The 16,540-nt window shown below is 40.5% G+C and overlaps 1 protein-coding gene across 5 annotated transcripts in view; it reads left to right on the top strand.

Moving 5' to 3' along the window:
• Positions 1–14,714, top strand: part of RAD51AP1 (RAD51 associated protein 1) — a 36,416-nt gene extending 21,702 nt beyond the window's left edge. For 4 of the 5 annotated variants that reach the window (XM_044418025.1, XM_044418021.1, XM_044418024.1 and 1 more), the window contains 2 exons: positions 3,739–3,817; positions 14,403–14,714. In XM_044418025.1, coding sequence (XP_044273960.1) covers positions 3,739–3,817; positions 14,403–14,454 — 131 coding nt within the window. In that variant the 3' untranslated portion in view covers positions 14,455–14,714. Of the gene's footprint in view, positions 1–3,738; positions 3,821–14,402 lie in introns of those variants that run through there. The other variant, XR_006413525.1, reaches the window with a different exon arrangement.
• The last annotated feature ends 1,826 nt before the right edge of the window (positions 14,715–16,540 follow it).

Below are 16,540 nucleotides of genomic sequence, written 5' to 3'. Positions count from 1 at the left end.
ACAAGATGAGTAGAAAAGTCTAGATGAGGATAGGTGTGTTTACCCTGAAATCTTTCCCCTCACTTTTATATTGTTTTAATGAGCTGCACACTTAAATTTACTTCATAACCTTCCCAGCCCTGCTGCTCAACTAATTTCCTTAAGTTCTTCAACAAGATGCTTTAATTTTAAGTTCTATTTGCATTCACTTTCACAGCTTCTGTTGGCTTGGACTAACTTAACCCTGAAGTGTTTTTCAATTCATTTCTGTCATAAAAGCAGAACAATAGTACAAGCTCCTTGAATCTCCTTATCTAAAGCATATGTTACTTTTCCTGACTTTTAGGTGGGAAATGGTTCACCCTTGTTTTTCTTATGTCATCTTAAAAATAAGAGGCTCAGATGTCATTGAAAGATATAGCATGCCCAATTGAATGTCTATTAGAATCAAAGTGATTCAAACTTAATCTAAGAACATGTTTTAATATTTCAAATGCTCCTTTGTTAGAGCTATAGAGATCAGTGAATATTTCTAGGCTAGACTATTATATAGGATGATGTAGGAGTCATGCAGGTGTTCCTGACAGATCCATGGTGTCTTCCATTGAATGCTTCATCAGAGAAAAGGTGCCTGTAGATCAAGTGCTTTATAAACTTCTAAAGTATTGATACTGGACTAAATGGTCTAAAATTCTCAGGATATTCCTCTTTGAGGACAGGGACTTTTGTCTTCCTCTATTCCTTTGGTATTTCACTCCAGGATTTCTTGAAGAGAATAGATAGAGGTTCTTTGAGTCCATCCATTATTTCTTTCAGCACACTAGAAATTCATCTAGTGCTGCAGACTTGAACTCTGTGAAGGTGCTGACCATCTTTGTCTTAACCTCAAGCTGCACCCATAGCACTTCCACCTTTTTGTCGTATAGAAACATAGAGACAGAGTGAGTCAGAAGGGGTCTCCCTGGCCATCTAGTCTGACACCCAGCTCTAGCCGGCTCCGCTCACAACATGCCTACCATGTGCATGTCTAACCTATTCTTGGACACCCTCACCAATGGGTCTTCAACCACCTCCCGTGGAAGGCCATTGCATACATTTTGGGTCCTATAAATGCAAGGTCTTGCACTTGGGGCATAGGAATGGGTGGCATAAGTACAGGTTAGGGGACAAGTGGCTGGAGAGCAGCACTTGTGAAAGGGACCTGGGGGTGCTGGTTGACTGCAGGCTAAACACGAGTCAGCAGTGTGATGCAGTGGTCAAGAGGGCGAACGCCACCCTTGGTTGAATAGCCAGAAGTGTGGCTTTTAGATCGAGAGAGGTATTACTAGCACTCTACATGACTCTGGTGCACCTGCAACTGGAGTATTGTGTTCAGTTTTGGGCCCCTCATTACAGGAAGGATATAGCTAGGTTAGAGTCAGTGCAGCGTAGGGCCACAAGGTTGGTGGCCAGTCTGCAGGGGATGCCGTATGAGGCGAGGCTGAGGGAACTGGGTCTCTTCAGCCTGGAGAGGAGGAGACTCGGAGAGGATCTGTTGGCGACATACAGGTACATGAGAGGAAGTCACATGGAGGTGGGTAGAGACCTGTTCTACCCTGCAGAGGAAGGCAGGACGCGCTCCAACGGAGTGATCACTCGCATCCAGAGCTCCCCTAATCTGTACTTCATCTATCAGCTCCTCTGTATTGTTCAAGACCAAGTCAGGGATGTTTCCCCCGCCCCTTGTCGCCTCTCGGACCCTCTGTGTGAAAAACCCTTCCTCTATAGCTTCTAGGAAGCGACGTGACCTGGCTGTCACCGCTGAGTGAGTCTCCCAAGTAATATCCGGGAGCTTGAAATCTCCCATAATTACTGTGTCTCTCCCCCGAGATATCCTTAGAATCTGGTCTGCCAGGCCATCATCCAGAGTCTCAAGTTGACCTGGAGGGCCATAACATACCCCCACTGTCAGGTCTCTTTCCCTGTCAAAACCCCTAAGTTTCACCCAGACTGCCTCTACCGAATCCCCATCTGTGCTGCGTTCTATCTCACTGCATCCTATCCCTGCCCTGACATATAAAGGCACACCCCCACTCCTCTTTCCCTTCCTGTCCTTTCTAAAACGGTGATACTCCTCTGTGTTCACATTCTAGACTTGCCTTTCATCTCACCAAGTTTCTGTGATCCCCACCAGGTCATACCCTCCTATTCCCAGGAGAGCTTCAAGCTCTTCCTGCTTATTACCCATGCTCCTAGCATTGGTGTACATGCACCTCAACTCCTTCCCACCCCTTCCTTTCCTTGGAGTTCCCAGCCTCCTCCTTCCTCCCTTCCTCTCTTATATCTGGTCAGGAAGTGCTGACCCCGAGGGTATGGAATGGGCTTCCATGGGAGGTGGTTGTGGCCCCATTGGTGAGGGTGTTCAAAGATAGGCTAGACATACACATGGTGGGCATGTTGTGAGTGGAGCCGGCTGGAGCCGGGGGTCAGACTAGATGGCTTGGGAGACTCCTTCTAACTCGCTCTGTTTCTATGTTTCAATCTGTCAGGAAGTACTTCCTGTCATCCAAACTGAACCTAGGTTCCCTTAGATTTGCTCTATTGGAACATGTCCTGCTCTCCTCTGCAGGGGAGAACAGGTTTCTACATATACCACACATGACAGATTCTCTTTTATAGAAGACTGTGCCAAAATATAAGTTGAACATTTTTGCTTTTTCTTTCACCTGTCAGCATTTGGCAATTTTTGCTGAGCAACTGGTCTATTATTTTTGTTCTACTTTTGCTTTAAAAATAGCTAATGAAACACTTTTGGTTATTTGTAGCATCCTTCATCAACCCCAGTGCATGCTGAGCTTTAGCCTTTCTGACTCAGTCTCTGCAATTCTGGGCTAATCTGCCTGTCCATTTCCTAAGTTATCTGCTCCTTCTTCCACCTCTGCTGTGTGTCTTCTTGAGTCTCAGATCATCATTAAGCCTTTTTTGTAGTTCTTTTAGTGTTTTCTGCAATCTTCCATTTTCTCCCTGCCACCCCCAGATAGTAACCCCTTCTCTTCACCTCTTTCTCTTGATCCCATCTTAATTTGTTTTTTTTTCCCTGTCCAGACTTGCTGCTGGAACCTGGATTTGCACTTTTTTTTCATCACTTTCAACTTTCTTGTGGCCTCTAAACAGTTCCTGCAATAGTTCCCAAGGGCTAACATAACATAAGAAAACACTTCAAAATGCTAAAGGATTAATAGCTTCAAGTGTGGAAGTTGCTCTCTAGGTCAGAAAAATAGTCAGAATAGGATACCAAAGACCAGAAAAGTAGGAGACAGAGAAGTGTACCTGGAAAAGATATGTATGGAGAGTGCTAGTGATAGTGGGTAAGGTAGAGGGAATGGGGTGACATGGAAAATGGGTCTGTGAGGAAAAGTGGATCCTTGTGAGTTCAATGTGTATGTAATTATGTGTATGTAAACTGTGTGGGAAGGGAGCTTAATGTGGTAAAAAAATGTAACAGTCCACTTCAGATTTTGGTCCTGCCCACTACTGGCCTACAGCCTGTACCAGTTTTCCATGCAGGAAGTATAGCTGTTACATCCTAAAAGTTTCCCCTAGCCCTACTGGAAATATAAAATGAATTTAAAGAAGAATGTATGCTGTAGGTTAGCTTGTATGTTTTGTAAAGCAGTATGTACAGCACTAACTAAAAGTTAAGTGCATCACTAGAGCATAGAGGTGTGCAAATAAGAAACTGATAAGCAAATGATCTTTTTTAATGCACCTTCTTTTCAGGTGCAGCTGGATATACTAACCAAGTGAGAAGAGTTCCTGTGAAATTACCCACACAAAATCTCAGGCTTGGCCTCTCCAGGTTTGCTAAAGTGAAACCTTTGCACCCAAGTTTAGCCAGCACCTGAAAGTACCTGAGATGGCTTTGGACAATTTCAAATTAAAATTAAAGGGCTACTTTGAGGTGGAGGAAATATTTTTGTTATTTTAAAATAGGAAATCTACTGTGGGGAATAAACATATTTCAGATTGGAAGAAGGCATTACATTTTTTAAACATTCTGTGCCATAGTATATGAGCTACTTTGGCTTAAAATAAACTCTTTTAATGATGTTGATGATGTGAGCTTTCCCTGAGCCACCGAGTTGTTTAGATCATTAGCAATTAATCCCAATTGTATAGCAAGTTAACACTTCACCTGGAGAGTGTGGTCTAGCCCAGTTATCTCAGATCCTATCAACCCAGTGCCCTCTAGATGGTTTGGATTGCATCTGATGATTGGTCATGCTGTAGCCCAAACCATTTGGCAGGCACTAGGTTGTCTGACCCTGACGTAGGGGCTGCATTTTTAAACAGAAAAACTAAATGTAGCATGGCAGAATTTGTTTGAGTAATTGTGATGTCTAGTTAGAATCATTCTTGAAATTCCACCTTGATAGTGTTTTCTATGAAAAGGAAGAAGTTACCCTTTCTTAAGGATATACTGTTATCTCCCTGACTCATCCTAGCATATTATCCCTCAGTTATAAGAAACATTTGATTATTTCATTCAGGTGTGAGTTTAAATGATAAATGGATATTAGATATTTCATTGCATATGAACTTTTTAGAAACTAAAATAAAATATTATTTGTGTCTTCCTAGTAATCAGTATCTCTTCTTGAAAATCCAGTAAGGATTAAAATAATATTTCATAAAACTTTTCTTTTCCATTATTTGGAGCATAAATAGTTGCCAATATACCTCTTTTCATTAAGAAATCTTATCTTGAGGATAATAAATATTCTTTCTTGGTCTTTAACTTCTTTACATTTAGTCCTTGATTACTGTGATAGACCCAACTCTAACCCTTTTTTGGAATTTGCTGAAACTTCATACACTTTCCCCATATATTATTTTAAGATAATTGTAAGCTAATATGAATGACAATTCAGTGGGGCCTAAAGCAATGGTCCAAATGAAAAATGCCATGGCTGGGAAGAATTTCCATTATAAAAATGAGCATCCTACCTAAATTAAATTTCCTTTTCCAAATGACACCAATTTTTATACAGGGAAAAATCCTTCAAGAATGGCAAAGACAATTGAATACTTTTATTTGGAACAGGAAAAAGCCAGGGATCAGATTTAAAGTTTTATAAGATGAAAAGGAGAGGAGGCCTTGTAGTACCCAATACCAAATTATACTACTATGTGACTAGTTTGGTTTAGATTAATGATTGGATTATAAATCCTAATGAGAGATTAATAAAATTGGAAAAACAGATCTGGAAGAAAGAATACACAGTTATTTATGGATTAAGTAATGTATTGAAAATTTTTAATACCAAATAATGGTTATGTACTCAGGTATGTTCTAATACAAATATGATATACCCTGAGAAGAGGAATTAGTCCTCCACTCTTGCCTTTGATGTCTCCAATTGAAATGTACTATGATAAATATGTGAGGAAAAGTAATCATTTTATAACATATGAAGACATGATTGATATGCATGGAGGAATTAAGTCATGGTAAAAACTAAAAGATGAAGAGAAAAATATAAAATGGTTTCTTTATTTCCCGTTAATATCCAGACTAAAGAGACAATTACAAATAGGGAAAGGTGTTATAAGTGACCTGATGCACTTTGAAGCTATGTATGCACTAGAATTGCCAGCCACCACTAAAGGAACTGAGGGGAGTTTATCTTCATGCTCCCCTAAATACTTTTCTAATGTATTCCAGCAATCTGCATCATAATATGTTTTCTAGGGGGAGCATAGACAGTCACAAAAATAAAAGAGTGCATTTTGATAAGGATTGCCATTATACATGAAACTAACACTTAAAGATGAATTATTAATGCTAAATACATTTTATTTGTTTTTATTGTGCAATACACAGGCAACCAAACTGCATCATAAAGAAAAAAGCAAACTAAAAAAAGAAATCACAATTTTAATAGTATTTAAGAAAAGAAAAAGATCTATAGCATTGATTACATACCTATATTATATATACCTATATATTACCATATATTGTTTGCCTGTAACTGTCGTCTTTGAGTGGTCATCTGTTCATTCACATATATGGGTGCTGTGCCTGTGCAGTGCCTGTATTTTGGAAAATTCTCTCAGCTTATTAATACTTTTGGTGGGAACTCCGCACCCCCTTTCCCTCGTATAAATAGGTGGAATCCATGCCCTATCGCCAGTCCAGCTGGAGACCAACCATTTGCTCCCCAACTGGTACTGACATGTTAGGAGAAATTAATTTAGCTTGCCTAATTTCACCCACTGACATCAACGTGGGACTGGTGGGTGAGTTGTGTGAATGCACAGATGACCACTCAGAACAATAGTTACAGCTAAGCAACCTGCCTTTCTTTGTTGTGGTCTCTGTGCATCACACATGGATGATTGGCATGCTTACCCAACCTAGGAGGTGGGGCTGTGTCATCACTGCAGGACAGTTGAGAGGATAGCATGAGTGGAAGCGCATTCTCTCCTAGCCTTTACATCAAGGTGGTAGTGTCGAATAAAGGTACATGGGGTTCTGGGAAGTATACAGGTAACACAAGGTCTTGATTAAGATGGAATGTTGTCACTACCTTTGGAAGAAAGGTTGGGTCCATACGAAGGACCACCTTTTCCTTATGGAAATTTAGGGTCAACTCAGAGGGCAGACAATTTGCTTGCTCTTCTAGCTGAAGTTATAGCTACCAAGAAGGAAGTTTTCTGTTATAGTAATCTCAAGTCCGTGGAAGCTGAAGGTTCAAATGGTGGTTTAAGTTAGAGTCTGCAGGACTACAGAGAGACTCCATGTTGGTACGATCAGTCGGATTGGAGGGTGTACATTTTGGAGTCCTCGTAAGAACCAATGTGTTAACTGATGCGAGAATACAGATGTTCCCTCTATATGTCCTCTATGGTACAATATGGCTGCAAGGTATACCTTGATGGATGATGGTTTAAGCCCTGCCTGGTGTAGTGAAAGGAGAAACTGGAGTATATTCTCTACAGTTGCTGATTAGGTGTGAAGCTGCAAAGCAAAACATGTAAAGCATTTCCATTTCAAGTTGTATAGCCATTGATTATTCAGCTGGAGGGCTGACTGTAGAATGTATTATATGTTTGGATGTAGGATTGTCAGTACTGGGTTCAGTGTATTAGCCAGGCACTTAGTTTCAGCATATGGTGATCCAGGTGTAGGATCTTGTCCTGTTGTTAAGTGAGGAGGTCTGAGATCTCTGGGTGGTGCATGTACATCCCTCATGACAGCTGTAGAAGAGTTGGAAACTAAGCTTGACGAGACCACCATGGAGTGATCAGTATGCAGGTGAAGTTTTCCTGTCCGATCTTCTTTAAAGTCCTTGTTATTGACAGGATTGGAAGAAATGCATAGAACAGAGCATTCTAAGGGATTATGAATACATCTCCCAGGGAGTTCCCTCCTATCCCCACTCTGGAGCAGTAGGCATCACATATCAAGTTGGGGGAGACTTGTCTCAAGAGTACTGCAAGTGAGAAGGATCTTGGGATTGTTCTAGATCATGGGTCCTCAAACTGTGGCCCACAGGCTGGATCCGGCCCGCCATGCCCATTTATCTGGCCCACCTCAGAGCTTTTGGACTCACTACATGCCCGCAGGCACACAGCGAGGCAGCAGCTTGCTCGTGTGGTGATTGTTTTGGACTCGCTTGGAGAAAATGATCTCTGTGCGAGCAAGCCACTGCCTCTCTGCGCGCGGTCCCCCACCCCCTCACTGCCCCATGCCCCCCATTGGCACCGCCTTGGTAGCCCGCACCCACTGCCAACACCTTTCAACTGGCCCCCTGTTCAAAAAGTTTGAGGACCCATGTTCTAAATCATGAGCTGAATATGAGTCAACAATATCATGTGCCTGCAAAACAGGCAAATGTTATTTTGGGTTGTGTTAAGAGAAACACCACTTCCAAATCACATGAAGTAGTAATTCCCCTCTACTCAGCACTGGTTGGGCCTCATCTGGAGTACCGCATCCAGTTCTGGGCACTGCAGTTTAAGAAAGATGCAGATAAACTGAAAAAGCTTCAGAGGAGGATGATAAGGGTGACCCAGCGACTGGAAACAACATGAGAGAAGTTGAAAGAACTGGGCATGTTTAGGCTTGAGAAGAAAAAAGGAGGAGAAGATAGCACTGTTCAAGTACTTGAAAGGTTGTCACACAAAGGAAGACCAGGATCTCTTCTCAATCATGCAAGAATGCAAGACACAGGATAATGGTCTCTAGTTACAGGAAGCCAAATTTCAGCTGCACATCAGGTCTTACTTCTGGACTGTTAGAGATGTACTGCAATAGAACCAACTACCTAGGGAGGTCATGAGCTTTCCCATACTGAAGACATTCAAGCTGGACAGCCAACTGAGAGAGATGGTTTAATTTGGAGTCCTGCATTGAGCAGGTTATTAGACCTGATGGCCCTTTCAAAATCTACTATTTTATGATTGCATGATTTTCATACTGTTTGGTGAAGGTTAGAATCCTGGCTTTAAAACGAGTCCAAGATTATTTGCGTTGAACCTTGCTTTGTGCCGTTTTTCAGGACCTTTATTCAGGATCAACAATTCACTCTGCCCTTCCATTTTAATGGAAATTATAGGGTGACTTTTCATCCCAGGCATTTTTTATTTTTAAAATAAAGGCTAGGATGTTGACATTTGGAGACGTTTTAGCCAAAAAGTCTGAGAAGATAATGTAGTTTGCCAAGGCCAAACAGAAGAGGCCTTGGGCACCTCACTCCCCATCAATGCCTCAAGTGACTCCACCACACATGAAACTAGCTCTGACTGAACCCACATCAACAATAGAACTGATCTTGGCTATGTCAGTTTTGGAGGGCAAGATTCATGATTGACCACCATGCACATCAGATCCTTTGAGATCTCTCCATGACGGTTTCTCCTAGCTTTGCTACAACAGAGACCAACAGTGACTTCACCTCACCACTCTCCCACCATCTCACCTCAATGTATCAAGACCTCTTCACTGACACCATCCCCATCCCATGTGGCATTGGAATGCCACCCATCTGATCATTCTTGGTTGCCCCTCTCTGATTGGGACCAAGCAAAATGCTACTGACTACTTTGGGACAAGAATAGACTCAACAGGGGCTAGGACCAACTGACCACTCCAAAATGTGGAGCACAGGAACCAGGATCCCTCTGAAGAAATGAGCCTCTGGAAGATTACCTTGCTTGGGCTTGAGACCCAACAACATATGGAAAAGATTGTGGATCTGGTATTTGATACCATGTGAATAGAGAACACAGTACTGGTATTGCTCCTCTTTTTTCCAACAGTGCTAAAAACTGTAAGACACCAGTGTAACTGGCACCAAGATTTAAGCAGCTTGAGAGGATGTACCATATCCAAGAGAAGTTGATTCCATTCCTGCTACAACGTCCCATGCCAAACAAGTAATGTGGAGTTGGTGCAGTAATAGTCTCAGAGGGAATACTTAGCACCCATGGGCAAAGAAAGATGCAGACTGGACGCAATGGGCCTTTGTGCCTCAAATTATGAAGCAATGGGGGCACAATATCAAATGTTCTTTGGGAGAAGATGACCCCCTCTGAAGACACCTTCAAGATCAGTACAGAGAAATGGTGTGAGTCTTTCAATCCAAGGTACTCCACCTGTCCCGTCAACAGATCACATGGCATGCCACCACATCAACTGTGACTCCAGGGCCCTCATCAATATAGTGGCAATTTGTCAACATGCCTGGTCCCACAAGAGGTGCACACCAGGATTGAAGATCTACCATTTGATGAGGAGGGCCTCTTTAACACCAACTCTTTACCCAGCTCTTTATCCAAAAGACCAGGGTAACAGCAAGGAAGATGAGATTTAGCCAACCACCACAGCAGTCATGTAAGTGGAGTGGGCCTCCCTACACTGTATACTGGTCACAGGGACAATATTCTCATCCACCATGACAACAGTCACTTGCCTAACCAAAGGAGAGGGAGGCTGCTACTTGATTCCAACAGCCCAAGCAGAGACTGCCATGGACAAAAGTATCATGGACTAATGCTGCCAACCAGTCCCCCTCCCTCTATCTGGTCAAATGGCTGTCTCTCCTCCCATCTTCCCACTTGAGGAAGCCATAACATTGGATAGGTAGATCCTCTCCAGAGTGGAGAGAGGATACCGAATTGAATTTGACAGCGTGCCACCTCTTGGTTCCATGAGGGTTATACCACCATCCCGTCTGGGCAGTGGAGGTAGGTAGCAATGTTGCTATTGAAAGGGGCTATACAGATCATTCCTCCATCGTACCTTCAGCATGGTTTCTACTCCTAGTACCTCATAGTACCAAAGATGGTTGGTGCCCACCCAATTCTAGATCTCAGAGTCATCAACACACTGAAGAAGTTTTGCATGATTTCCTTACATTCAGTATCATGCTATGTCAAGGAGACAGGTTCAAGTCTATTGACTGGAAGGATACCTATTTTCATATTATGGATCATCAGAATTATCAGCATTTTCTCACATGACTGAAATGACTTACATGACTAGAACTCTACAATTGATGGATACAACCTGTTCAAGAAAAATAAAAAGGACAAAAAGGGAGGTAGAGCTGCACTATATGTAAGAGACACATACATCTGCACAGAAATGCAAGAAGAGGAAATTAGTAGCCCTATCAAAAACATCTGGCTTAATTTAAAGGGAGCAAAAAATAAGAAAAACATAGTTATTGGCATCTATTACTGACCACCTAGTCAAAAAGAGCACAAGGATGCAACATTTGAAAAGCAACTTTCCAGCATTTCCATGAAGAATGATGTCATCATGGGGGACTTTGATTTCCCTGATATATGCTGGGAGACTATTTCTGCTAAGCATGCCCCTCCAAGAGATTTCTGACATACGTTGCTGACAAATTCCTCCAGCAGAAGGGAGAGGAAGAAAAAAGAGAATCAGCTATTCTCAATTTAATAATAAACAAAGAGGGATGGCCTGGTGGACAAAATAACAACCATGGAAACTCTGGGGGAAAGTGACCATGTGATATTTGAATTCTCAATTGTAAAATTGACAAAGGATAACTGGAGCCAAACAAGCATCCTGGACTTCACGAAAGCCAATTCTAACAAATTCAGAAAAGTGATAAGTGAACTGCCATGGCAACATTCCCTTAAAGGAAAAGTAGTCCAACTGGTGGCAAATATCAAAAAAGTAGATTCTCCAAGCACACCTATGAACAATTCCATTGAGAAAAAAATGTAGAAGAAAGCAGAGGAAGCCCATGTGGCTCCACAAAATGTTAAAGTGACAAATGGAACATGTACAGGAAGTTGAAGCAGGGCCAGGCCATGAAGGAAGAATATAAACAAATAGCAAGAATTTGCAGGAACAGCGTCAGGAAAGCTAAATCATGAAATGAACTGAGAATAGCAAGGGATGCTAAGCACAACAAGAAAGCCTTCTTCAGATACATCCAGAACAAAAGACATGAGAGAGAGGGGGGCATCCAGCTACTTAAAGTGGATGGCAGAGTGATAACAGACAACAAGGAAAATTCCTACTTCGCCTCAGTCTTCTCCCATAAGAAAATCTACAACCAAGAGGAATTCCAGCTGAAAGTGAAAGATGGCAGCCCAGGATTGACAAGGAAACACCTCGATGGAATCAACACATTCAAATCTCCGGGGTCTGATGAACTCCAACCCAGAGTCATAAAAGAGCTGGCGGAGGAACTCTCAGGGCCACTGGCTATTAACTTTGATAAATCTTGGAGAAAAGAAGTGCCAGACTACTGGAGAAAGGCTAACGTTGTCCCTATATGAAGAAAGGGGAAAAAGATGAACATGGGAACTACAGACCAGTTAGTCTGACATCAATCCCTGGAAAAATTCTGGAGCAAATTATGAAAAAAAAATCTGTCTGTGAACCTCGTAAAACATAAACTGAAACTTCTAGAAACAAATGAATTAACTAATCAAATTAAAATGGCTAAACAAATTTTTTTTGAAAATGCTAAGATGGCTAACCTACAAGTTAAAGAAAGAGAAAAAAAGATTATTTTTTTAAGTTGAAAGATGATGAAGGACATCTACATGTACAAAATGTAACAATAAAGAAAATAGTGGAAAAGTTCTTCACAGAATTATACCAATCTAAAGAGGTACCAGCTGAGAAGATTCAAGAATCCATACAAAAGGAAAACTTACCAAAACTTCCAGAGAACTTTTAAAAAATGTTAAATGAGGAAGTAACAATGATAGAGATAAGTGAAGCAATTAAAAGACAGAAAAATGATAAAACTCCCAGCCCAGATGGGTTACCAGCGGAATACTATAAATGTTTTGAAGAAATTTTAAATAATTCATTGAAGGATATATGTAATGCAGTTCTATTTGAAGCTAAAATCCCGAATACATGTATGGAGGCAAATATTACTTTGATAGCAAAAGAAGACACTGATTGTACACAGATTCAAAATTATAGACCAATATCACTTTTAAATGTGGATTATAAAATTTTTGCCTCAATAATGGCAGAAGGATTGGGAAAAAAATTAATAGAGTTAATACATACAGATCAAAATGGCTTTTTGCCTAAGAGGCAAATTAGAGACAATCTGAGGACCATATTGGATATTTAGAGTACTGTGAAGTTCATTCTGAAAAACAAATGGCATTACTGTTTTTAGATGCACAAAAAGCGTTTAACAACATTAATTGACAGTTTATGAAAGAACAATGAAAACAAATGGATTTTGGCAAAAAATTCATAAATGCAACTATCTATCAAAAAACAGACTGCCAGAATAATAATTAATGGACAACCTACAGAGACTATAAATATTCAAAAAGGCACAAGGCAAGGATGTCCCTTGTCACCATTGTTATTCATATTAATTTTAGAGGTTATTAATAGAAGCATTAGGGCAGATACGGAAATTATAGGAACTAGAATTAAAGATGAAAGGAATAAACTCCAAGCATTTGGAGATGACTTAGTTTTTATTTTAGAAGTACCTGCAGTAACAGCACCCAAATTGCTGAAAAAAAATAGAAGACTATGGAGAAGTTACAGGGGTGAAAACAAATTGAGAAAAGACTAAATTAAAAAATTGTACGTTGAATCAAAGAACAGCCTTGATGGAACAGCTAGATCTTCAAATAGTGAAAAAGGTCAAATATCTGGGAATCCACCTAACAGCTAGATGTGCTACATTGAATCAAGATAATTACATCAAATTATTTAAAGAGATTAGGGCAGACTTGGAAAATTGGTCTAATTTACAAGTATCACTGTTGGGAAGAATAGCTTTAGTTAAAATGAATATATTACCTAAGATATTGTTTCTATTTCAAACAGTTCCCATAAAAATTGAGAAAAAGTTTTTTGATGATTTAAATACACAAACTTCAAGATTTATATGGCAAAAGAAGAAACCAAGAATTAAAATAAAAATGGTTCAGGAGGCCAAAAGGAATGGGGACTTTGGCCTCCCAGGTTGGTTGTTGTGTTATCAAGCGTGTGTTCTAGTGTGGCTAAAAGAATGGATAACATTAAGGAACAAAAGGATTTTATATCTTGAAGGTCACAATTTACAAATGGGCTGGCATGCTTTTATGTGGTATGAGAAATGTAAAACTCATGGGTACTTTCAAAATCACTATATTAGGAAGGCATTGTTTTTGGTTTGGGAAAAATTAAAGATAAAAATTTATAATAAGATACCGAGATGGCTTTCTCCCATGGAAGCTTTTGTATACCCAAATGCATTAAATTTCAATAAGATTGTGACTTATAATGACATCTTGGACAATGAAGGAATGTTGAAACCAAATCAAGAGCTTCAAGACCATGGCATTGATCTTTCTTGGTGGCATCAAACGCAAATGAAATTGAGACATGCCAAAGATTTTAAAAAGTATGGTTTCTATAAAGAACAAAATATTTTTGATCAATTAATTTTAAAATCAGATGAAAAAATGATTAAAAGATTGTATAGCTTTCTCTTAGAAATGAAAATGGAAGATGAACTAGTTAAAGAAACAATGATAACATGGGCACAAAACTTTGAATATAACATTGAATTGCAAAGGTGGCAAAAGTTGTGGGAAAGAAATGTTAAGATAACCTTGGCAACTTCTTATAAAGAAAACTTGTATAAAATGTTTTATAGATGGTATTTATCACCCAACAGATTAGCTAAAATATTTCCGAATATGTCAAATAAGTGCGGGAAATGTAAACAGAAACCTGGTACCTTTTATCATATGTGGTGGACTAGTGATAAAGCAAAAAAAAAAGGGGGGGGTTAAAATACATAGATAGCTTGGGGAAATGTTGCAAAGATCTGTAATGTTTAAACCAGAAATATTTCTGTTAGGCATTCTCCCCCACAGTCTTGATAAACAAAGTATATACTTGGCTTTGCATGTAATAACAGCGGCGAGGATCGAATATGCACAATGTTGGTGAAAAGGAGAGTGACTGGCTGAAGATTTGATCTTGAACAAGATATTGGACTGTGCAGAAATGGATAGACTGACTTTATCTCTTAAGGAAAAAGAAGATGCAGTTTACTACCAAAGAAGGGACTTTTTCTATCAATGGCTACAGAATTAGAACTCTAATTTGGGCTGAAATACATAGCATTTGTAGAGAGAAATAAGATTTTGTACACTGTATGTTTAAAGTCATTGGAATAATCATTTGTTTAGTGAGTAGAAAACAATAAAACTTTGAAACCCCACCCAAATCTGTCTGCAAGCATCTTTAAGAAAAAGCAATGATTATTAGAAGCCAACATGGATTTACCAAAACTAAATCCTGTCAGACTAATTTAATCTCATTTTTTGACTGGGTAACCTCCCAAATGGACAGAGGGAACACTGTGGACACAATCTACCTAGACTTTAGCAAAGCTTTTAACATAGTACCACACAACATTCTGATAAGCAAATTAGGAAAAGCTGGACTAGGTGAAAAAACAATTAGGTGGATCCAAAATGGGCTGCTAAATCGGACACAAAGAGTGCCCATCAATGGCACCCTTCCTAATTGGATGGAGGTAACTAGTGGGCTGCCACAGGGTTTAGTCCTGGATCCAGTGCTCTTCAACATCTTTATTAATTTAGATGAGGAAGTACAAGGAAAGATAATCAAATTTGCAGATGATACAAAACTGGGTGGAATAGGAAACACCTTGGAAGGCAGAATGAAGGTCCAGGAGGATCTTGATAAACTTGAACACTGGGCTGAAAGCAACAGAATGAGATTGAATAAGGACAAGTGTCAAGTCCTTCACCTAGAAAAAGGAACCAAAGGAAAAGAAACCCCATTGATACAAGATGGGAATGCATGGCTCAACAGAACTGGGGGGGGGGGAGATTTTGGAGTAATTGTGGGTAATAGGCTGAATATGAGCTAACAATGCAATGCAGCGCCAAAAGGGCAAATGCTATTTTGGGATGCATTAACAAAAGTATTGTGAGAAGGGGCATGAGTAGTAGTAGTTCTCCTATACGCCTCACTAGTCATAGCTCATCTGGAATACTGTGTCCAGTTCTGGGCACCAAGATTTAGGAAAGATGCAGGAAAATGAGAAAGGGTTCAGCGGAGAACAACAAAAATGATCCAGGGTTTGGAAACACTGACCTTTGATGAGAGACTTAGAGAACTAGGCATGTTCAACTTTGAGAAGAGAAGACTGAGGGAGGACATGGTATCCCTCTATAAGTACCTCAAAGGCTGTCACAAAGAGGAAGGTCAAGATCGCTTCTTGCTGATGCCAAAGTGTAGGACGTGGAATAATCAAGTCAAGCTGCAACAGTCCAGATTCAGGCTAGATATCAGGAGAAGCTTCCTGACTGTCAGAGCAATACAACAGTAGAACCAGCTGCCTAGAGTGGTGGTAGGCACACTAGAGACATTCAAGGACAGAAACTGGACAGGTATCTGAGTGGGATGGTATAACTTGGTGTCTTGCAACAGCATGGGGTTGAACCCGATGGCCTTCATGGCCCCTTCCAACTGTACTATTCTGTGATTATAAGATTCACTTCCAAGTTGAAATGGAAGCTTTTCTCTTTCCCTGCACTCAGACTCTCCACCTCCCCAAGGGTATTTACTAAATGCAAGGCAATCATCTGTGCCTATCTCTGCCTACAAGGAATTCAACGCTTCCCCTACCTTGACAACTGGTTCCTTGTAGCCCTGTCAAAAGATGACCTCGCAGGAACGGTCCATACCACTTGGAGCCTCCTGGAAACATTGGGTCTCTGCCATCTCTCCGGGATGAGGAGGCCCATTGCAGAAAGATTCTTTGCAAGGCTAAGGCTGATTATGGGCTGAGGCTTGCAAAGAATATCAGGAGCAAAACAAAGGGCTTCCATCAACATAGAAATAGCAAGAGGAAGGGGAGACAGGCAGTGGGACTGCTTAATAAGAAGTGGATTTGGTGACTGATATGAGGGAACAGGCACAGACGTTAAATTATTCTTTTGCCTTGGTATTCTCTCCAAAGCAGGACGGGGGAGATCTACATCGGCGATCAGATGCGGCCAGGGATTTAGGGGCACAGAT

The sequence above is a fragment of the Varanus komodoensis genome, unplaced genomic scaffold (genome assembly GCF_004798865.1).
Source record: "Varanus komodoensis strain SLA01 unplaced genomic scaffold, ASM479886v1 scaffold9, whole genome shotgun sequence".
Taxonomy (NCBI): Eukaryota; Metazoa; Chordata; class Lepidosauria; order Squamata; family Varanidae; genus Varanus; species Varanus komodoensis.
Note: the sequence above shows the minus strand (reverse complement) of the source record. Positions and strands in the feature narration are given on the sequence as shown.